The sequence below is a fragment of the Neolamprologus brichardi genome, chromosome 15 (genome assembly GCF_056152115.1).
Source record: "Neolamprologus brichardi isolate AB-2024 chromosome 15, ASM5615211v1, whole genome shotgun sequence".
Classification (NCBI taxonomy): Eukaryota; Metazoa; Chordata; class Actinopteri; order Cichliformes; family Cichlidae; genus Neolamprologus; species Neolamprologus brichardi.
In genome coordinates, this window is record NC_142118.1 from 4,956,832 (window position 1) to 4,979,169 (window position 22,338).

Sequence of the window (22,338 nt, forward strand, 5' to 3'; positions counted from 1 at the left end):
AATTCTGTGAGACTCGAGTGTAGCGATAAAATGAAAAAAAAAAACCCCGATTAAAAAACAAACAAACTATTTGATAAAAATAATTTGAAATAAACTCTGTTTAGGTGGAGGTAGCCTGAAACAGGAACATGCAGAGAGAAAGCAGACTTCTTGCAACTAAATCTACTCCCGAAACTGTCAAAATCAGTTGTAACACCGGTAAACTTTGTATTCAACCATTCAGATGCCAATAATGATCAAATGTTGCTCTCTTATATACCAAGCGATCGCCACAACAGGCGGATCCACAAACAAATGCGGGGCTATTTAATTTAGAATTAGAGGTGTGAACTGATAGAACAACCTCCAACTCTATATTTTTATTATCTGAGTTCAGTAGGTTTTCGTATATATATATATATATATATATATATATAATTTATTTTAAATTTACCACATACTAGGCATAATTGGTACAACATCTCAGTTCATTCATGTCTGAAATAAGCCGTTTTAGTTCTCTATATCTTCACCTTTAAACCACATTATTCTGATTGGCTGCTCCTTGCAAACACAAGTTTTGAGCAGCAGGTGAGATGTGCTTCTGTACTCACAGCCAGAGGTATGTGACTCAAATGATCACTAGATCCGTGCCATAGATCCAATAGCAAGTAAATACAGGGCCACGACTGCTGAACCTGAGACTTTTACCCTATAAAGGCACCTTGTAGGGAAGAGCAGTCTGTCATGATTTATGAAATGAGACATAATCAATTTGAAAATTCTGAACACATCTTAATGATCACCCAATTACTGTCATCTTTTACTCTTTACAACAATTAGTTAACCCAACAAAACACACCGAAGTACCGATCGTATGGAGCTAGTATCGATCCAATACCAATTCCAGTGTTGGAATTGGTATTGGATTGATATTTGGATTGAACATCTCAAATGATCACATTAAGGCTATCTTCTTCTACTAAGAGAAAAAACCTTTAGTGATCACTTATATGTCAGGAGTATCGGAACAGCTGAGACGCATTTTTTCTAAACACGCTGCGCCAAAAACTGGACCACCCCAAAGAGGCCCATAAGTACTGCTTTTAATCTAATGTAGCCCAATGCATCTGGCTTCTGTGACAATTAAAGTGAATTCATAAATATTTTTATTAAGAACTCGAGAACTTGTCCACTCTCTTTTCACACAGAGGAGCAGCCGAGCAGATTTAAGTGGGGGGAGCTGTCTATTCAGCACCACCACCAGCATGAAGTGACCCTTTGGGAACAACTGCACAAGTCTGCATTAGAGACAAAACAGAAAAAAAGAAAGAAGTGACAGAAGCATCTGAACATTTGAATCAGAGCACTGGCTGTCAGTTCATGATAAATCTTGCAGATTTGGAGCATTTGGTGGCAGCACTTCAGAAGCAGGCGGAGGTACGTAGGCTGACTTTGAGTCAGTGACGCTGAGCTGCACAACAACAAGCCTCTCCAACATCTTGCCTTCCACAGCGCTGAATTTGTGTGCGTGTCCGACTCTCGTTTTTCTTCGCGCACTGCGAGAGAAGCTCCGCGTCCTCCGAGCAAAGAAACCCGTCATGAACTCCACAAGGTAACACTCTATTTTTAGCTCTGCGCGACTTTAATTCTTGCCTAATGCAAAATCTCGCTTTCGACACCCGAATGTGATGGGTGATGCGCCTTGGGGGAATGCATCGGTGCCCGTGAGCCTATGCATCGCTCCTTTCTGTGCAGACTCGAGAAGTATGATTCAACACCGCAGTGTGAATTTTGTTTACAACCCAAATTCTCGGGTGATCGTGTTGTCATGTGGGGGACTGCATGAGCGTACCGGCTGAGTGTATCAACTGTATTGATTCCGTGAAAGGCAGGATAGTGGTTTATCCTGTAACATGCAGTTCTGTGCATCATCACTGCTGGGAAAGAATTTCACTCAGACGCTCGTCTGACTCAGGCAATAAGAAAGGTGTCAACCCTGCATGTACTAGCCATCTCTCTCATTTTAACAGCAGTGATTGATCATTAGTTGGCCTTTGTTATCACATCAAATAAAGCAGCAAACATGGTACGTGATTTTCTTTAAATGTCTTTAAATCCAGTGTGCAATTGGACTGTGAGCACACACACATCCTTTCTGAGGAACGCTCTGCTTTGAGCTGGATGCAGTTGAGTGGAAATGTACAAATCTTTCATGGAGCCATCTGAAGAGGATCCTAGAGGATAGAAAACCTGGTGCTATTTATAGGTGAAGTGTGGAGGGGTGCTGAGGATTGCTGTGTCAGGTTCCCTCTCTTTCTCTCTCTGCTTCTCTCTCCCACTGAGCAGCTCCTTCTGTTTATACAAAACCGAACAAAAGAGTCAGAGATGAAAGGGAATTTCATCCGCATTAAGAAAAGAAAAAAATGCAAGCGCAACATCAAAGCAAAGGCAGGCAGAAATGCTCTGTTAATCCTCTTCTCTGTGGTTATCAATGGCGATCTCAAATTAAACACAGTTTGGATTCTGACCCTTTAATCTACAGTTGAAAAACTTTCTAACTTGGCCCTGCTGGGTGTCCGTCTCCATTCTCAAGCACCGCCACCGTTGCTTTGTCCATGTCTGTATATGTCAGCTGGGAGACAAGGCGTGGAAGTTGTAGGTAGGGATTGGTTACACCTCTGTTAAGCCTGTTAGCATGTGTCATTTCTGTTCACTGTCAGCAGGCACTGAGAAGAGCCAGAGATGCTGATGCTTGGGATGCTCCATCACCTCCTACTGACTGGGACGTGTCTCTGTGTCTACGGAGCCCCGTTAAATCTCCCACACTTCAGCCCTACGCAGGCCGGCTCCTGTGAAGGACTGTGTGCCAGCTCGGTAACAACCACCGGGTCGACACATGCTACAGATTTAAAACCTACACCATCAGATTCCAGACATGAGAGTGACCTGACAGTGAATGTAGGTGGAGGAGGAGGGACTGGCCCACATGAACGACCCAGGGGGACTGATGCAGTGACGCAGACAGAAAATGGGGACAGTCTTGATGGAAGATCTAGGCTGAGTGAGGCTGGTGGAGAGGGATGGAGCCAAAGCGCCGAGATAGAGAAGATCGGGAGCACATCTGAGATGAGAGACTCTGAGAAGCAGTCAGAGTCTGTGGATTCAGAGAGCAAAAAGGAGGATGCACCAGTTCACGGTGAGCATTTAAGTCCAACAGGTGGGACAGAGCAGTCGGACATGGACACCAGTACCCGAAAAAGGACTCCAAGTAGATTACTGACCTCCACTTCAGCACCATCACACCTGCAGACTTCGTACAGCCAAAAGAGTAACCCCGCTGGAGCATATGGGACAAAAAGCTTTGATTCTCACTGGGACAAAGACACAGAAAGAAGTTTGCCAGAACCTCCAAATCCCTCTGTTTCCCTCTGGACCCAGACCTCCCACAGTCCCACCCCTCATGTTTTTACCCATCAGACCTCTTCACCTTTGGCAATTTGGGGCCACGACAGCACAACTATGTCCTCACTACCAGACCCATTTTTACCTGAAATCGGACCGAGCCTGATACCCAGAGAGGATGGCCCAGAAAGTCTGTGGACTGAAGCAGCAAGACCCGGCGGAGGTAAGGCAGGACAGTTATGCAATTAATTTTACCATAAAATAGGCATGCACAGTTTAATTTTATTGGGGTGGCACGCCCTCTACTCCCTGATTGTTCATCAGTTGCACATGTGCACACTAAAAAGTCACAGTATGCCTTCAAAGTGTGCGAGGTATTGCTCCACAGTAATCGTCACCCCAGTAAGAATTCGTTCCAACAACATTCCAGCTTGCTAGATTTCGCAGGGTTTCATAGGGCTTCATTAAAAAGTATGGCAGAAATAGGAATGACATATCCAGCAGTGGATTTTGCCTTTGATGATTGGCAAAGAAGGCGCTTCCTTTTGCAGACTCCACTTTGAACCCCAGCTGGGACCCATGGCAGTCTAATTACTTTCTATTCTTGACTCGAGTCTGAAAAAAGAGAACACACACACACACAAGCCTGGAAAAGGCTGGTGGCAAGGTACGTTATACAGCTCCGTGGAGGAGTCAGCCCCCTCCTCTGTCTCTCTCTCTCTCTATATATATATATAAACATATATATAAATATATATGTATATATATGTTTAGCCCCGAATGTCCTCTCACTCCTTCTCACCCTTCATATTCTCCATTCAGGCTATTGTGAAAGGGCCAAGCTGATTCAGTGAGTCAGGACAGGGAATTGGATTAAAGACGTCTGTCTGAGCCAGTGTGCGTCCATGTGAGGATTGTCTGTTTGATGAGACTTTCTCCCAATGGCAAACTCAACTCCCAAAATAGTCTTATGTAAAAGGATTGCAGCGTTCAGAAGCATTTTTCCACCTCCTTCAGAATGCTTTGGACTAAAGGTAGTAACAGTTTCTCTTGTAACAGCCCCCCTTCCTGTGTGCTAGCCTCTTATCTCAAAAGAACATTTTTTTCCAAACCATCTTCTTTTCATTGTGCCTTTGCTGCATTGTTTTGAAGTAGTTTATAATGAGAAAGCTGCGTGAGCAAAGAAGCTGTTTCAAAGGGCCGCTTTCTGTCATAAATACTACATAAGCTACAGTATGTGCTGAATACAGCTGCTGCTTCTCTGTAGAAAACATACATTTTTAATTTTAGCAGTCAGCTGAATTGTGTGTAGAGAGACAGCGAGACGCCTGCCTCGTCGTCATTTGTCTTCGTTCAGTCAATAAATAAAAGCCAGCTGATCGGAAAACGTTCCAATTAGATTGTTGCTACACACAGTGATTTTCCATGTGACTCTGAGCTTGTCTTGGCACCACCTGCAGCGGAAACTGCCCTCCCAATGCCCCAGGATGAATCCACAGAGGCCACAATGTCATCGGAGGCTCTCCCTCTCATCTTTGAGCCTTTTGAAGACATCACATCTGAGAGTGCGACGGCGGCGGCAGCAGCACCGGTCACCCATGTGTCAGGCAGCAGCCGGCCCAGAGGGCTTCCTCGGTCAGAGGCAGGTCTGGACCAGCTGGTCACCGTAGAGAGTGACAGAGACGGTCCATCACATGCCTCACCCGTCCTTATTCCAGACTGGACGTCACCTTGGCAGACATCTGGCAGCGAGCTCCTAGAGCCATTCAGTTCCTCGGGTCCATCTGCTTCTCAGCAGCAAGTCAGAACTGAGCCGGACGACCGTTCGGAGAAAGGTGAGACAGATGATGTGGCACGACCCGAATGTGGATATTAGATCATATGGAATCATGATATAAAATCATACATATAGTTTGTGTGTAATGTGTAAATGTGTCATATAAATAAAATCAACATTGCCATTCAGGGTTTTTTTTGTCAAGATTTAGTCAATTTCCTACAAATTAAAAGTATTTCACGCTGGTGCCAAAGTAGAACTATAATAGGGATCAGAAATTTTAACCATTCAACAACACTGAACATTTTCTCTGTGTGAAGACGCCTCGGTGGGTTTCACGTTTACATTTACCCTTTCTAAGCTTGCTTCTTGCCAGACTCCGTCTGACGCTGACAAAGTGGTTGAATCTTTCATCACTACCACTTCATTGTGGCATGAATTGACCCAACAGCTGCAGAGACAGCAGTATTGTATACTGTGCACGGCTTTTGAAGTTGCGCACTTGCAAACATGTACAGCTGTGCTCACACTGCTCCTGCTGTCCTCTCATTCTGTTTTTCATTTAGCAAACGTAGTGTCTGCGAGGACGCTAAACCTGAAAGACAACGTGTCCTCGGCCGGCCCCTCCCTCTCATCTTTCCAGCAAGCAATGACAATGGTAACCATGACAACCCATCAGCCAGCACACAAATCCACATCAGAGGAGATGGACTCTGAGGGTAGGACAATTTTTTTAAATGCCACCTACAAGCCACTCCATTTGCGATGGAGTGGCTTGATGTTCATGTTCAGTCATAACGCGTGTCCCTCTGTACATCCTCCAACGCTCCCGGATGATTTTTCTTTATTCTCCACAGAGGACCTGGAAGATGACTTTGAGAACTCGGAGGAATCGGTGGAAGAAGACAGTGAAGAAGACCAAACAGAAACATCGAAAACATCCTCGACGCAGCCTCCATACAGTCTCATCCCACCACCTCCCGTCTGGGTTCAACGCAACCAGGGGCTGAGTATGAGAACACAATTTCTAACCCATGTTTTTAATCAGCAGTGGGACATAACTTTTAGTATTAGCACTTCTGCAAACATGTGTTGCCCTCTTATAAAATACCTACAAAAATAAAGATATTTTCAGCTTATCAATTTTCAGATGAGTTGCTCTGATAAACGAATGTCTCTTTTCTCCCAGTGCGTAGCTGGGTGGAGCTAATCAGAGAAAAGGTAAGCCTACCCTCTGCTGTCTGTAAAAAAGGTCAATTTTTCTTTTACCTCGCCATGAGGCGACGGATGACTCACTGATATATCTTTTTCTCTTGAGCCGCCAGGGTTTTCTTTAAGGTGCATACTGTAAATATTTGTTACATGTTCATAGTTTTCAGTGGGTTGCACAGTTAAAATAGTTTGATGACGATCAAAATATAGAATAAAGAATGCTTAGGTCATCTTTCATAATCAACTACAGTATGTTAGCTAATCTGTATAGGGTTGGGGGTGGATAAGCGGGAGGTGGCGGCTGGGGAGAGGGAGGTCTGGCCTTCTCTGCTGAGACTGCTGCCCCCATGACCCAGCCCTTGATAAGTGGAAGATGGTGAAAGATGATGGATGGATAGGTTAGGGTTTGACCTCTATGCCATCACCCTCTACAGGCGGGTTACGTGTCCGGGATGTTGGCCCCTGTGGGTATCGGTATCACAGGGGCCCTGCTAATTGTTGGCGCCCTCTACAGCATCAGGATGATTCACCGCAAGAGGAGGAACAGCTTTAAACACCAGAGGAGGAAGGTCAGACAGCAGGAGGTCAATAATTTACTTTCTTTTTTTCACTCGTTATTGTTGACCGGTCACATGGAGCAGGTCTCCGTGGATCTTAAATGCATAAGCTCAACCTTAAAATGATTTTTCCCTCTCCAGCAACCCCGAGAACCCGGCACCAGCCGTCAGGACCAAGCCATGCTGCTGGCCGACAGCTCCGAGGACGAATTCTGATGAGAACCTTTTGGGCCTCTTTTGTTGGTGACCAGCCGCCATTGCTCCTAAACTGGATGTTTAGCAAACACCCCCATCGCTACTGCATCTCCACTTACCCTGGGGCTGTTTGGGTATGACTCCTCTGATCCACTGAAAGGGACTGAGCATAGGGCAGTATTTGCATAGGTGGCGCACAGGTCAACCAGGCACCCACCTCCCTTTCTGAAATTATCTGAGCACTTGTCTAAATGTTGTCAGATGCTGCTGAGTCTAAGAGTGTGGTAGGATTGGTGTTTTCCACCTTTTTTGACAACAAAAATAACTAAATAAATAAAAATAATAATGCATTGAGGGAGCGGTATTCGTAGGATGGAAGTGTTGCTGGCAAATTAATAGGGGGGATGTGAAAGCCAGCATGTTTTCCCGTCAAGTTATACATTGAATGAAAAGTGACGTGACACAAATAATGTAAATACATTACATGTAGTACATGTAGCTGACTGGGGGTCAGTTGTGTTAGTGTAAATAAAGTCTTGTGTATTCCTAGACTTCAATCATTTTGGGAAAACTGCTAATTTACAGGAAGCTGGATTAGATCACTGGAAGCATATCTGTCTGTAAACTGAAACTAACAGCTAGCCTAGCTTGGTCCAACGATAACAAACATGTTGGCTAACATTTCCAGAACTCACTACGAAATCAATCTTTAAAAAAACAATAGAAGAAATTTAAAGTATTAGTGTCCTCTAAATTATTTTCTAACCATCAGAGTTAGGCAAGCTTCAGGCAAAGGTAAGCTAAAAGCTACTGAGCTAAAAAAGCTACAGGACTGTGCAAAAGTCTTGATACGCCCTGCATTTCTTACTATTTTGCAATGAATTTGGGAAACAGGTAGTGTTTTATTTAAAGCTGCAAACAGCTTGAACTCTCTTAAGCAGCTTTCTTGTTATTTAAGTTTTCAGGAACAGTTCTCCAGGCTTCTTGAAGGACATTCAACGCTCTTCTTTGGATGTTGGCTGCCTTTTGTTCTGTTCAATAATGTTGCTGTCCAGGCTGTGAGAAGCCCGATCCACAACTGATAGTATTACTCTGTCAGGTATGCTTTTACTGCATTGCTAGAAAAAAAATTAAGCTGTGGCTCTGACAGTACTTTGGCATCCCATCAATTTTGACAAGATCCGCAAAACTACAGGCTGAAACGCTGCCTCAAACCACGACAGAACGCGGTTAAGTGATTGTTGGACACTTATTTTTGCATCTTTCTTCTGACCTCTGTGGTATTTATTGATAATTAACCAAAATCTGAAGATTTTCATTCATCACTCCGTAAGACCTCTTGCCAATGATTTTCAGTCCAGCTCTTGCATACCTCGGTCTTTTCTTCCTTTTCCCCCCTTCCTTAAAAATAGCTTCTTGATAGCTACAGAGAGCACTAAGATCATTTCTGATGAGGCTTCAATGAAGATGGATCAACTGAAGGCCCGGGTCTTTGCTGGATTTTTCCGATTTCTTAAGGACAGTCTGCCACTTCTTTTTTCCTCAAATATTTTAAGGCCACACTGAACACCATGCCAAGACATGCCAGTATTTTTTTGCTAATAGCTCTTTAGGAGTCACCTTGTTGGTCTAAAAATACTGTTTCATATCTGTCAAACTGGAAATGGAAACAAATCAAGTGACAGGCTGCTATTAACAAACTGCCTAAAAGTACAATTTAAATTGGTTCTTCGCTCAAAGTTGTCTATTAAACTGATTAATCTCTTGAGTTAGGTGCCTTTTTTATTCTTGAATGATTCATAGTCAGTATTACAAAATGAATATTCCTCTGAAAATGGTCAGGTAGAAGGACTGGACTGAAATTAAGTGAAAAAGCAGCCAATTTCATGCCAAAGAAAAGCCTGGAGAACCTCTAAAAAAATAAAGTCTGTCTGTCTGGCTGCTTGGAAATAAATACAAAGAAATGAAGCGTAGCTCAAGAGCTTTGCAAAGTACTAGAAGTCTCTACCATCTATATTATCTTCACACACACTTGACAGACATCATAGTAGTATTAAACTCTTTTCCAACTCTTCTTAACCTCCTAGGACCTGGCGTCCACATATGCGGACATCACATTTTTGGTTATTTAGACCCAAATACTCAATTTTGCTCTACAAGGGCCTGATATCCACTTACGAGGACATTATACTGCTACTCTTCTGTCGAAATTCTAAACGAATATCCTCATTTGTGGCTCTCATTTTTCTTAGAAACAAAAATTAAGTAAAAAAACCCAAAATCTGGTAATTCTTTGTTTTTACATTCATCAGGCCCCGATATGCCCAAATATCAAAGAGGAATTAAAGATGCATGCTCTAGAAGAGTTTGGGTCTTAGGAGGTTAAGGAAGTAAATGAGCATTTTCTCCCAAAATGTCAAACTATTCCCGATAGAACCTGTCACATTTGCTTGGTTTAAAGTGTGAAATTTGTGCAAATGCAAACGTTTTATTGAAAGCCATCTGTTCATATTAGTTGCTGTGAGAAACACGTGCAAAATACCACCGTCCTATAAAAGTATGTAGCATAATGCGATATGAACTCACTGCCACTTACAACTCCATTTTTGTCCCCAAGTGCACGACTGAGCCTCAGTCGATACATACGCTGACTTGCTGCAGAGATTTCCCATAAATTAAGTGTTCCTATTGGCTGGAAGAGCACAAACACGAGACAAGAAAGCAGATTCATATTTCCGTGTGTGCTGATCTGCTGCTGACAACGTGAAGTGTTTTGTCGGACACTCTCGAACCAGAATTTTACCTTGCTTGGACAAAATGAGCAGAAGTCAGGTTAAGTTTAAAATCTCGTTTTTGAAAGATAAGTTCAAGAAACTTCTCTGCTGCAGTCCAGACAGAAAAGAGGCACAAAGCAGTTCTAGGTATTTGATGCACATTTGTTATCCCAATGTTAATAAAGTGTCTTTTGTTTGGGAAAAAAAAACATTTTCTGTAACTTCATGAATCATCTGACATGCTTAATGAACAAATGCCTGTTCATACAATATAATACTGTTTTAGGGTATGTGTGATGTAAAATGGTAGACTCTTTTCCCCCCTCTTGATGTGGATGTGATCAAATAAACAGCTCTTTTTGATGTCTGATTGTGACTTCTTTTTTTGACACACAGATACAGCCGCTTCAGACAGCAGACGAGACAACCCAGTTTTACAGCATTAAAAAAAAGAAAAGAAAAAAAAAATCTAATAATTTATTTCTGTGTTCTTTTTCCACATTAAATAAAAGCTATTGGACATTTCCAGATCAAAAAATAAATCAAGAGGGGACAGGAAGAGGAACAGAGAAAAACAGACATGCAAAGAAAAGAAAAACAAATCTTTTGCTCTCCTCTTTTCACACTTCGTAGATGGTAGAAAGGCTGCAGAAAGCCTCTGTGGACCAGCTGCTCGCTTGTGTGGTTTTGTGTCACACATCGACTGCCAAAACAAATGCTAATTATAATTATCTGATCAATGAACTTACGTCAACTGAGAAATTAAGGGTTATAAATTTAGGATTTCATTCACCCGAGGTCATGACGGCACAGTGGATGATCAGGATGAAGGGAGGTGAAAAAACAACTGTTTCTGATGTCATTTCAGGGCAAAACTGAGTCTCTGAGAGAAAACTGGGTAATGGATGCAACGCCACAAGGCACAGCTCCAAACTGATTATTGATGACGAAGCCCTTCGGTCTGTGAGCGTGATCTGAACACAGCCACTGTGGCAGGCTGTAATGCCCATATAAACCCTAATGGAACCGCGACAGTTTGGCATGACTGAGGCAAAGAGACCCAGTTCCTTCAAAACTGAAAACACCTCTGTTTGAAAGAGGAAGATGGGTGGGACCTCCAGAATAAACCACAAGCAGTTTGATAAAAATCTAAACAGTGTCTGATGAGCAGCAAAGGTAATAGTTGGCGTTCGGGGATCTATAGATTGTTTTTGTACTTTCACATCATCTCTGGATGGGGTTAAAGTAGCACAGAAATTAAAAATAAAAATCAAATCTGATAAATCAACACAATTCGCCCCAAACCCAACAGATGACCAAAAAAAACCCCCAACATGCTTTCAATATATTCAACGAAAAGAACAACACTCGTATACAAATCTGCAAAAACAAAAAACAAAACTTGTCCATTGTTCCAAATGCATACAGACACAAACTTACATAGACAGACCATTATGTGGGTGGCGACTCTGTAAACATCTACTCTCCCTTCCAGTCCTCGGCTCCTGGGGTGTAACCAGCTCAGCTCAGTGGTTGAAAAGGGGGAATAAACCCTAATACATTAAAACTCCCTGTGAATGTTTGCTGAAAGCATGTGTCTGTTCTGGTGCAGCAGATTTTAAAAAAGAAAGAAAGAATTGAAATAGTGCCACATGGCAGCCCGCTGTGGTGCTTTCTACTTTCAATATTGTGGAGAAAAAGCACACAGATGCCCAATTGCATAATTTCTTCTTGCGTTTGCAACCTGTGAAAAAAAGAGGTTTTTTCGCCCATCAACAACCACTGCAATCCGTCTTTCTGCCTTCGCTACAACACCAAGCACTAACCCTACTCCTGAAAAATAAGGGTCCACTTTTTTTTTGTTCCTTCCTGTATCTAACAAGGAGTTCTTGTTGTCCTTATAAGGCCAAAACAAAATGGCAGCACCTTTTAGAGGCTCGATTTTCCTGTACGGGGCAGGGACAGGGTGAGGTGGGGGACTCTGAAAGTAGAGACGTAAAGGTCTAACAGAACATGATCCACACCATTGTCAAAAACAGCAGGAGACACACATTCATACTCACGCATACACACTGCAGCAAATCTCCAAAGAAGTGCATCTGACCTTTGTTCAAGCGAGCTTTCTTTGCCGCTTTAGTGTGTCGTCGGACTGCCCGGGTGCATCCGTTCGCAGGAAAGGAGATCTTAGAATGTTATAGCGAGGTTGGCGGTGCGTCGGGTTAACGCGCCCGGGAAGTGCATTGCGGACTCGGTCGCTTGAGAGCGGCATGAGGTTATACAGGTGTCAAGTAGACAAATGGAAACAAAGTTAAAGTGAACAGAAGAATAAAATATGATCTGGTAAGAATACTTCTCAATTTTTCGCCTTTTTTAAATTTAAATTGCACGCACACAGCACACTCATACAGGAATCCAGCATACGTAACACTTTGTCTCGGATCTCGCGCTTTGGTGGACCGGAAGCGGCTGCAGAGGTTTGCCCACTCAGCGGGCAGATCGCTGTGGCCGTGGCTGTCGGCGCTGATAGGTTTGAGTGGCACTCACGACGAGGAGATTCGGGCTAATATTGCAAATTAATAGGAGAGGAGAGGTCGTACCACACCGTCATCGGTGAGGAGTCTCTTTTAAACATGCTGTATTCTCCTTTTTGTTTTGAGAGGGGGGATTTTCCAGTAGCTGGCAGTGCATTTGGGAGGAAAAAAATAAGTTATGATCTGCAAAAAAACAAGCAAACAGAAAAAAAACTCCTCACCCATGTCCTGTCTAGGTTTGACAATGACGACATGAAGCTTAAAAAGGTCCACGAGTTGCGCAAAGTTTGAGGTGCTAATGGAGTGATTTGTTTCAATCAGCTGCTCTGCACCAACATGCGTACACAAACACAGGATGGGCTTCTTGGAGAGGGAGTTGGGGATTGGCCTCAGTCTGAGTTAATCGACACGCTCTTATTCCCGCACTCACATCGAAACAAAAAGCATGCGTATCTTTACAGGCTTTAGTCCTGGGGGCTGAGGCAGGTGATGGAAGCAGCAGCAGCAGAAAGGGGGAGGGGGTGCTGCACCTGCTGGACAGGATGGGGAGACAAAATCATACCAAGCACGCGCAGTCATACAAACGTGTTCTTCACTCGCTCACAGTGAAACCAAATGAGAGAAAAAAAAGCCACTTGCTTTCTGAAAAACACCAGGCGGTACAAACACACAAACTATAGCTTTTTCCGTCCCCCTGCCCAACATATAAGGTTAAAAAAAGAGAAAACAAAACAAAAATGAACTCCACAAATATCTTCCCAGTCTGTGTTTACCGCTCCACTTCCTTGTTTCATGTGGTGATGATTTTTTTTTTAAAGTTTTTTCCTTGTGTTTTTTAAAAGTCTGCTTTGTCCCAGGTTCTGCAGGATTTTGGTGTGGTGCCTTGTCCTTTTTGTCTTGTTATTTTTTCGTAGGGGGTCGGGGGTGGAGTCTGGATGCACATCCTCGCTTGAGCTGCCTCGCACCTGGTCGAACAGGCGCCCCCGAGCTTCCAAGGTCGCAATGTCCCCCATTCGATGAGGTCGCCCTCGCTCGCCCCGCCCTCGTCACAGAAGGCAGCGGGAGACCCCCCCGTCGTGTAACACCTGGTGGGATTTCAGTCCGTTTCTGCCTAAACGCTTGTTCAGAGGTCAAGGATAAAAGGAGGGTGTGTCTGCTTGTTTTATGCATACTTATGTGCATACTCCTTGGACACAGGTATATGTGTAAGTGTGTGTAGGTGTCTGTATGTGTGACTATAAGAGTGAAATGACCAGGGCAGAGCTGAGGCCGTCAAGCTGATAAGTGTTCGAGGTGAACAGCACCTGCTGTCCCGTCCTCCTCCCGTCCCTTCTGTTTTCTGCTAGCGGAGCCACAGTTTGAGCCGCAGCGCGTCCACTCCGTTCAGGTAGTATCTGAAGAGCCGCTTGTCTCTGACAAAACCCAAGTTTTCGTAGAGCTTCAGGGCTGATTTGTTGGTGATCTCAGTCTCCAATACAACCTGGGAACACACAAATGAGTGCGTGAGTGAGCTGACTGAATTTTGGAGCCTGTATTTGTTATTTGGTCGTTCGTGATTGTTTGGACTTGAACTCTTTACCTGAAGAATAAAAAAAAGTTAACGATACTGAAAATGAACTCGTTTGCCATCATGGGATCAACATAAAATTTCCTCTCTTTTTCACCATACACTGCCTTTACTTGGCCCCATTTTTCAGCCATTCGAGACTGATTTGCTGTTAAACAAACCTCACTCCCTTGCTCCTAACCTGCTAGCTCCAGGCCTTTTCTAGACAGGAGGGCTGATCAGTCACCGCTGTGGTGGTCCTCAATATTAGCCCCTCTAACCAGAACAGATGAAAAGCTGGTACATCTGCTACTAATTTGAGCAACAGCCCAGTCCAAGACAGTGGAGGTCCAGCAAATCCACAGGATAAGACTCTTATAAACATTGCAAAGAGCATATTTCTCCCATATTGAATTCTCTTTATTGGGCCCCTGTCAAATCCAGAATTAAATTTCAAATCCATCTCCTCACACACAAGGTCTTAAAAAAAAAAAAATCAGGCCTCATCTTATCTTAAAGACTCTCAACAGAGCACTTCACTTCGCTCTCAGACCCCAGGCTTACTTGTGGCTCCTAGGATATTTAAAAGTAGAATGGGAGGCAGAGCCTTCAGCTCTCAGCCCCTCTTCTGTGAAACCAACTCCCAATTTGGATTCAGGAGACAGTCTCTACTTTTAAGTTTAACATTTCCTTCTTGATAAAGCATATATAGTTAGGGTTTCTTCCTGTTAAAGGGGAGTTTTTCTTTCTCACTGTCACCAATGCTTGCTCATAAGAGGCTGTTGGAGTATTTTCTGTATTATCGCGGGGTCTCTGAGGTGACTCTTGCTGTGATTTAATGTTATATAAATGAAATGAAATTAACAGTTGAAATATTTTCAGGGGACAGCAAACACTTTAGACATCAGTATTAGGGATGGGTACTGGTATCCGGTGCCATGATGGCACCGGTTCTGACATAAACGGTAGTAACCAGACCGAAAAGCAGCGCACATTTCGGTGCTTTATTTCGGTGCTTTTTTTTCCTGAGCTGTGATACACTTTAGATTCTAGCCAATCATTTTACGTTTCCGAGGATAGTAGGCGGGTCCAGGTACGTCCGTTCTTTTAGAGCAGAGCTACAGATTAAAAATGCCCAAAGCGAAGCGGTCAAAAGTCTGGCTGTACTTCACAGCAAAATATGCAAACTCAGCAGCCTGCAACAAGTGCTTTAAGCTGATACTGTGATACTGTCAAAGGAGGTAACACCTCAAATCTGATGAAACACCTGGCGACGCATAGCGTTTTTTTTAAAAGCCGAAAAATGCGCCGTATTTGATAGCTTGCTGCGAGACTTCACATCGAACACATCTACTGCGGGTGTGGTGCCTGTTATCGGACCCGGAGTTAGCAACATCCCCCAAAAACCCGAAGAGGAGAGTCCTGGCCCCTAGCCCTGCCAGTGTATCCGAAATGATGACGGATGATGATGCAGCAGCAGCCGTTCTTCTCTGCGTGAGTAGCTTAATGTTGTTCGTGTGTAATTTACGTTGAGTAGGCTAACCACGTTATTACATTAATGCATGTAAGGTGAACTAGCAAACACCGTCGTAGCTACATGCAGCTGTCTTCTTGTTTGATGGCAGATACTCCCTTCACCCAGGCCAAAAACGCTAAAATGACCAAAGACAACCTGGGAAACAGCTAAACATGAGAGGTTTTTGGACAAAGTTTGTGTTTTTTCCATTGTTTAAGCACTGCTTCCAGCCAAGAGTGATGCCATATATGCCCTATAGCTGCAGAAAAGGCTAACATTGTTATCTTTTTACAAAAAAACAGCTGAACATGAGAGGTTTTTGGACCAATTTTGTGTTCTCCATTCTTTAAGCACCGGTTTGAGCACCGTTTAAGCACCGGCACCGTTTCAAAAGTACCGGTTTGGCACCGGTATCGGATAAAACCTAAACGATACCCATCCCTAATCAATATGCACTTGTACAGTATATAGTGACAGCGTTTCCTCACCTTAGAAACCTTCAACTGCAACTGTGACCAATAAATACTCAAACTCTAAACCTACCTTACTTGTGTGTTATATCTTGGTAGCTAACAAGCTGTAGGTGCAATATTTAAGTTGCTATTGCAAATCACTGCTTTTATAAGAGAAGATATTTGGATAGAAAGCACGAGCACAGGACACTGAAGACCCACCCACACATTTGCTTGCAGTTACTTGATCTTTTTTTAAATAAGTAAAAACATATCCTATAAAAACATGTACCGTTTGTGTGTACACATTCAAAGCACTGGACATTGCTGGGTTGTATCAGAGTGTCAGCTCTTTGGTCTCAACCAGCAAAGAGACTGAAGAAATCGTAACGCTGTATCACATGTTTCATCTTCTAAGGAATTCAAAGTCTGCAAAGGAAGCAGCGTGCATGTTTGGCTTTTCAGGGAGAGGCAGAGCATATGAAATAGTTTATAGTAGAAGATCAAGGTTACCAGCTAGTTTAGATAAGTGAAGGACAGCCCAGGAAAACTGGACCTTGAAATAAAAACGACTTTAAACAGCTATAAATGTTCTCTCTTTCTTTTTGTGTTCCTTTCAGAAAACCTACAACTTAGAATGGAATGCCAACAGTGTAACATGTGCTTATACTATTGATTTTATGTAGGATGCATATTTTCACAGTACGACTGAATATGCTGGCACTCTGGCTTGAATAACGGCTCTTATGTAATGTGTGCAAACGTGTTAAAGTTTGGTTCATAAACAGCGCCACTGGGTCTAGCTCGCTTACCTCGTCGCAGTCGCCCTCCACCATGGCATAGATGGCCTTTTTCACCAGATTAGTACCTGAAACAAAAGAGTGGACTCCAAGTAAGAAGCTAAACCCATGTATGGCCTCCATCTCCAATATATTAAAGTATAATGTTACTCATCACTCTGAGTGCAGAGTCTATCTAAATGGTGCATTTGCATAAACAGATTTGGTTGCCCGGGACAGCAGAGAAGACGGTGAAGGGAGAGACTGAATATTCTGAAGAGGAGCGCCGAGATCTCACCGATGCTTTTCCTTCTGTGTTTCGAATCCACGGCCAGCATGGCAATGTAGCCTCGACGAAACATCTTCTTATGCATGTCAAGCTTACATACAATGGCTCCGACACACTCCTGCTCCACCATGGCCTGCGAGAAATGCACACACACAGCAAAAAATACACGCTCAGTGGTTACGAGGGTCCACTGGGGTGGCCGCTGACAGCCTAGCAACCATTCCTCTGAAGTTCCTGTCATCCTGCCAGTTCAGCTGGCTCCACGTGCTGACCTCTGACCTTTTTTTTTTTTTTTTTAATAGCACTTCCTCTTCTGTCACATGTGGTGATCCAGCCAAAACTGGAAATGGGATGTTTTGGACCTTGATGGCCACAGAATTTAAAGAAGGCAGGCCAGTGTTTTCAAAGCAGAAAATGCTACCATGACACAGCACATGCAGAGGAAAACTTGAGGCACATTACTCTCTGCTAATACTGACATTAGGATTTTATAATTGCTTTACGTTACAAATCTGTACATATATGAGTGGGCTGGCACATTACTTGATTCATTAATAACCTAAAAAACTGAATCAATGTTGGATCTGTAACAGCAGAAGACAGGTCGTTTACTGCCTGCCAGCAGTAAAATAGAAACAAAGCTTATGAGCTGAAATGTTATTGACATGTGTGTGCTTTAGCTTCAGTACACGTCAGCTCTGACAGCCTTGGATGTACAGGGACATGTGGTGAAAAACAAAGCTGTCACACCCAACTCCTATAATGCTCCTGCAACTCAGAGTAACCAGTCAGACTTCATAACTGTGAGCGGTGCGTTCAATCTACTACTTACCAGAAAGCAGAGCTGCGGCCAGTTGTGGATGAAGTACCTGTACGTGTAAATTGAATAAGGCTCAGATAAGTCCTTGGTGATCAGTCTCATGATCCACGGCATCTGAAGTTCAGACTCGTAGCGGACATAGCGGATGCCGTGGTTATCCCCGGGGGAATCGCTCAAGTCGAGCCGGGCGAGCTCCTCGGCCGGCGGCTGCTGCAGGTCAGCCTGGCTCTCCTCGCCGCCGGGCCCAGCAGCGTCCGGCTGCTCGTCACTCGAAGGTCTAGAGGGCGGCGTGTGGTCCAACTCTTTCCCCGCTTCGCAGGCCGCCTCAGCTGTAGTGAAACCCGGCATCCCGTTCACGCTATTGTTACCATGAGGAGAGTGACTGCCGTTTTTGGAACAGGGGCTGTGGCCTTCGTGTTGGCAGTGCTCACTATTGTTCCTAGCGGCAGGAGCCTCCTCGTTGCTGCCAATGCTGTTGTCACAGTTGTCTACGGACGATCTGGGATTGTCAGGCCGGTTTCCTACGTGCTGGTGGCTGTCAGGGTCCTCTGAGGGGCTTGCCAAGCCGTTCAACTGCTGCTGCTCTCGGGCTTGCATTTTAAGGTGAAGCGCCGCCGGGCTAGCTCGCGCTAGCATGTTTTTCTGCTTCTTCTTGACCGACCTTTTGACTTCGTTTACCGACTGCGACTTCGTCCCTGTACCGGCAGGCACACACTGCTCCCCGTGGCACGCCGGCTCTCCGTCTTCCACCGCCGGTTCCGCGCTCCCAGCCGCGGGGAAAAGAGGAATTTCAGCCGGGGATGCAGGCAGTGCGCTACTAGGCCCAGGCGGCACTGTGGCCATCCCACTGCATTAAGGTGGTGATTGACACTTGGGAAACGTTGAACACAATTTCATCCACAAGGCGAAGGCATATAAAACCAATGTACGAGCTAGTTCATCGAATATTGCATAAATCCAGGGTTTTCTGGGGCGATAACGTTTCCGCTGGCGATGGTTGTCGCTGCTTTCTCCTCGATTTCCCTGCTGCCGCAAAGTGCCGTCGCAGCAAACGCCATTGCAACGGCATTCATACACGTTTTACGACAGTAGTGTAAAGCATGACTGTTGTACGGTTTTCCCCACTTCCATTGCCCCCTGCCCCCCCGAGCCTCTTTTTGGTCATCCTTGCACTTGCACCTTGCGAAACTTTTTATATTGTTTGTCAAATTTATCTAACCAGTCAATATTGATATTTACCTCCTTCTGTTCGCCTTTATGTTCTGTCTGCTTTAAATAATACATGTGTTTGTGTCGTAACCTGCATTGCCACACTGTACTCACAACATTGTGGTAATGCAGACCTCTTCAACACTGGCGAAGTCAAAGGTGACTGAAGAAGTCCTTTTGCTGCCCTGTTAAACCCAAGAACATATCCTTCCTTACCAGCAGAGGGCGCCAAACCGAAGCTTTAGCATATGGAATAGTTTTGTAAGCGCAACAACAGCAATACTGCATTTTCTCCACAAGATGTCGCCATTCGACCAGTTTGTCGCTTCATCCTGCAAAGATGGTGCAAGTTTGTGCGCGTATGTCCAGCAGTATCCAATCATGGCCTACTGTCCTTTCCAGAAGCATACTGTAGGCTGCTGTTAATTCATCATTCCCAGGATGCTGTGAAGCAGGAAAACCACAACTCTGCAGCAGTTCATATTACACATAACATGATAATAATACATAATAATTACATTTGTTTTCTGTTTATATTTACATTTAACCATTCCCTTATGTTCCTTAGGAACATATTCATATTCTTCTTTCACTTTTATTACATTTATTTCCTTTGAAGGTTTCATTTTTCCTTAACCTTTATTAGACACAAAAGTACAGAGAGCTGACAGAGAAGCATGGAAAGAGTGGAGGGAATGACATGCAGGAAATGGTCCGGGGCAAGCCTCAGTAGCAGCCTTTGGCATACGGATCACCTGCTCAACCACAAAACCTATATATTGTAAATGGACTGGTTCTTATATAGCGCTTTTCTACTCTTCTGAGCACTCAAAGCGCTTTACACAACTTGTGCATTCACCCATTCACACAAGCACATTGTTCTAAGTGCTTTCTAAGTAGCATTCACACACATTCATACTCCGATGGATGCATCGGAGAGCAATTTGGGGTTAATATCTTGCCCAAGGATATTTGGCATGCAGACTAAGGGAATCGAACCACCAACCTTCCGATCAGTAGATGACCTGCTCTACCGCCTGAGCTGCAGCCACCCCGATACATACGTTTGTCTTTGTAATCAAAATAGTCTAGCACAGGTCACATTAGAGGAATAATCTCCAGATAAAATTTGCCAGGTGCACAAGTCTAAGTCATGAGTTTGAGTATTGGAACAGAGTTTGTGATATCATTTGCCAAGAAACCCCCCAGAAAATAACAACCAAAAACAAAAAGTTTACAGGAGGCAGCAGCCTGCCTGTGGAGAGCGAGAGGAGAGAGATCGTGTGTCAGCATAGGAAGGAGAAGACAACAACGCAGAAGACTGCACAGGGGTCCTTCCCCTGTTACACTGTGAGGGTGAACACAAAGTGTGAGGTCACTGAAACTCAAATGTAGCGACAGGAAGTCAAGTGATTCAGAAAAATGTTGTTACTGTAGTTTTCTGTTGCACACAATAGGCCATGTTTTATTACCACAGTACCTGTTTCTGAGTATTGATGCTCCTCATGCCCTGTTAACTGTGCATCTTTGTGTCACCACGTGCTTTTCCCCTCACAAAACACACAAATTTAGGTAAGCCTGAAATCAGCATGACATTACAGAGTATTAACGCTGATATTTTTAAAATAGCAGTACAGTGCTCTAATTATTCAGTGTCAGCAGGAATTCATAGGACAAGAACTTCAGGAAATGAGAAGATAAATTATGCATTTCTAGTATCCACACAGATTCTGACCAAATATTTATATATTTTGATTCCCCTTATCTGTAATGTTGTTTTTGGTGGCGATGACTTATTTATTTGAATCAAAGGTTTTGGGTGAGTTCACTCTAAGAGCTGTAAAAACTGTAATGCTTAGCTCTTGTCAAAGACATAAAGCTTATCCTTTCCACAAGGTGTTCTTTAACAAGATAAATGAGATAAGATGTGTCTTTTAAAAAAAACTTCCAGCATCTCAAAACAGACAAAATGGGTGAAATCAACCATCAGTGTTTGTGTTACATCTTCATCCTTTGGCTGCTTCTCTTTAGCGGTCGCCACAGCAGATCATCTTCCTCCAACTCACCGTATCCCTACCACACTCCTCTGTAACACCAACCCTCTGGATGTCCTCCTTCACTACATCCATGAGCCTCCTCTGTGGTCTTCCTCTTTTCCTCCTGCCTGGCAGCTCCATCTTCAGCATCATATTTGTCTTGCCTGCCAGGACGAAAGTTTGCTTTCTTCTCCTTAAAGTCCTCCTTTTTCTGTAATCGATGGTCAACATTTTGGATGTTTCTTCTTGCTCTACGTCTCTTCCTTACCTTGACAGATATTCCGGCTTTTTCTCAGTTTTTCTGGCAGATTTCTTGCAACATTTATGCTCCTCTTAAGTGGAGGGAATTTCAAATGAATTCAAATCTGCAGCAAAAACACTGTGACCTGCTGTACCTTTCCAAAAATCCTTTAAATCACGCATCAAAATTCAGCTTCTGTGTTGATGACTAAATAGTTTCCACAAGACACATATAGGTGTCTTTCCTCTGCATCCATATATCCTTACTCTTGTTCCTCTCAACTTCCATAAATATGTTTTCCAAAATCAAAATTATTGGCTCGCACCTGTGGCCGCAGAACACAATTTAAACTACGCTGCACATGAAAGTTCTTTATTTTGTTCACAAAGACGTGCCCTACTAATATTTGCTCAAACTGTGGACAGTTTTACCAAAACGAGGCAAGGATTTGAAAATCGTCTGGCAGTATCGCTCTGTAGCGCCCTCCAGCTGTAGCTCCGGGTACTCTGAAGTGGATCGCTTTCTCACAAAGACACAGTTGAGTCCAGTCGTCCTGCCACAACCAGACCATGACACAAAAGGTCTAAGTGGGAGCGCTAGATGCTAGAGAGCCTGACTTTGCTCTTTCATGCGAACACAGATTGATCTTTCAGTCGTCGTCTGTCCTACACAGCTACCATGAACATACGTGAGTTTTGAAAGGGAGTCATATTTTATGTATAAATATACATTACAGAGAAAGAGGCCGAGATAGGAGGGCGAGAGAGAGAGACGTCTCTTTTAAAGCTAAGCCTTGGGGCTGAGAACTCTCTGAAGAGCTGGAATCAGACATGCACAATCAGTTCCCCTCTTCAAATCTCCTTTGCAGGCCTATCTACTTGAACAGGCTTCTCTTAATTACTTTCTCTATCACTTATGCGAGCCGAGGCTGGGACGAGGAGCAGCAGCGTCTCTGCCAGAGACATTTGGCTGGTTTGAACCCATATTTTTATAGGCCTATCTTCTTTCTCACAAGCCTGT

The 22,338-nt window shown here is 43.8% G+C and overlaps 2 protein-coding genes across 4 annotated transcripts; one reads left to right on the forward strand and one right to left on the reverse strand.

The window, feature by feature from the left end:
* The first annotated feature begins 1,252 nt into the window (after positions 1-1,252).
* armh4 (armadillo like helical domain containing 4) lies at positions 1,253-9,895 on the forward strand. 3 transcript variants are annotated; one of them, XM_006793032.2, is made up of 8 exons: positions 1,253-1,594; positions 2,703-3,607; positions 4,845-5,219; positions 5,728-5,880; positions 6,019-6,171; positions 6,351-6,382; positions 6,808-6,957; positions 7,072-9,895. In XM_006793032.2, exons 2-8 carry the CDS (start codon positions 2,725-2,727, stop codon positions 7,144-7,146), a joined length of 1,821 nt encoding a protein of 606 aa, XP_006793095.2. In that variant the 5' UTR covers positions 1,253-1,594; positions 2,703-2,724; the 3' UTR covers positions 7,147-9,895. The 3 variants fall into 3 exon arrangements, with proteins under 3 accessions (XP_006793095.2, XP_087708057.1, XP_087708056.1); XM_087851931.1 differs by having other exon boundaries at positions 6,808-6,942; XM_087851930.1 differs by having other exon boundaries at positions 2,706-3,607.
* A 360-nt stretch (positions 9,896-10,255) lies between these two features.
* Positions 10,256-18,879, reverse strand: naa30 (N-alpha-acetyltransferase 30, NatC catalytic subunit). The gene is made up of 4 exons (XM_006793033.3): positions 17,845-18,879; positions 17,022-17,145; positions 16,757-16,812; positions 10,256-13,910 (listed from the first exon to the last, which is right to left on the reverse strand). The coding sequence occupies exons 1-4, from the start codon at positions 18,673-18,675 to the stop codon at positions 13,773-13,775; spliced, it is 1,149 nt and encodes a 382-aa protein (XP_006793096.1). The 5' UTR covers positions 18,676-18,879; the 3' UTR covers positions 10,256-13,772.
* Positions 18,880-22,338: the final 3,459 nt, after the last annotated feature.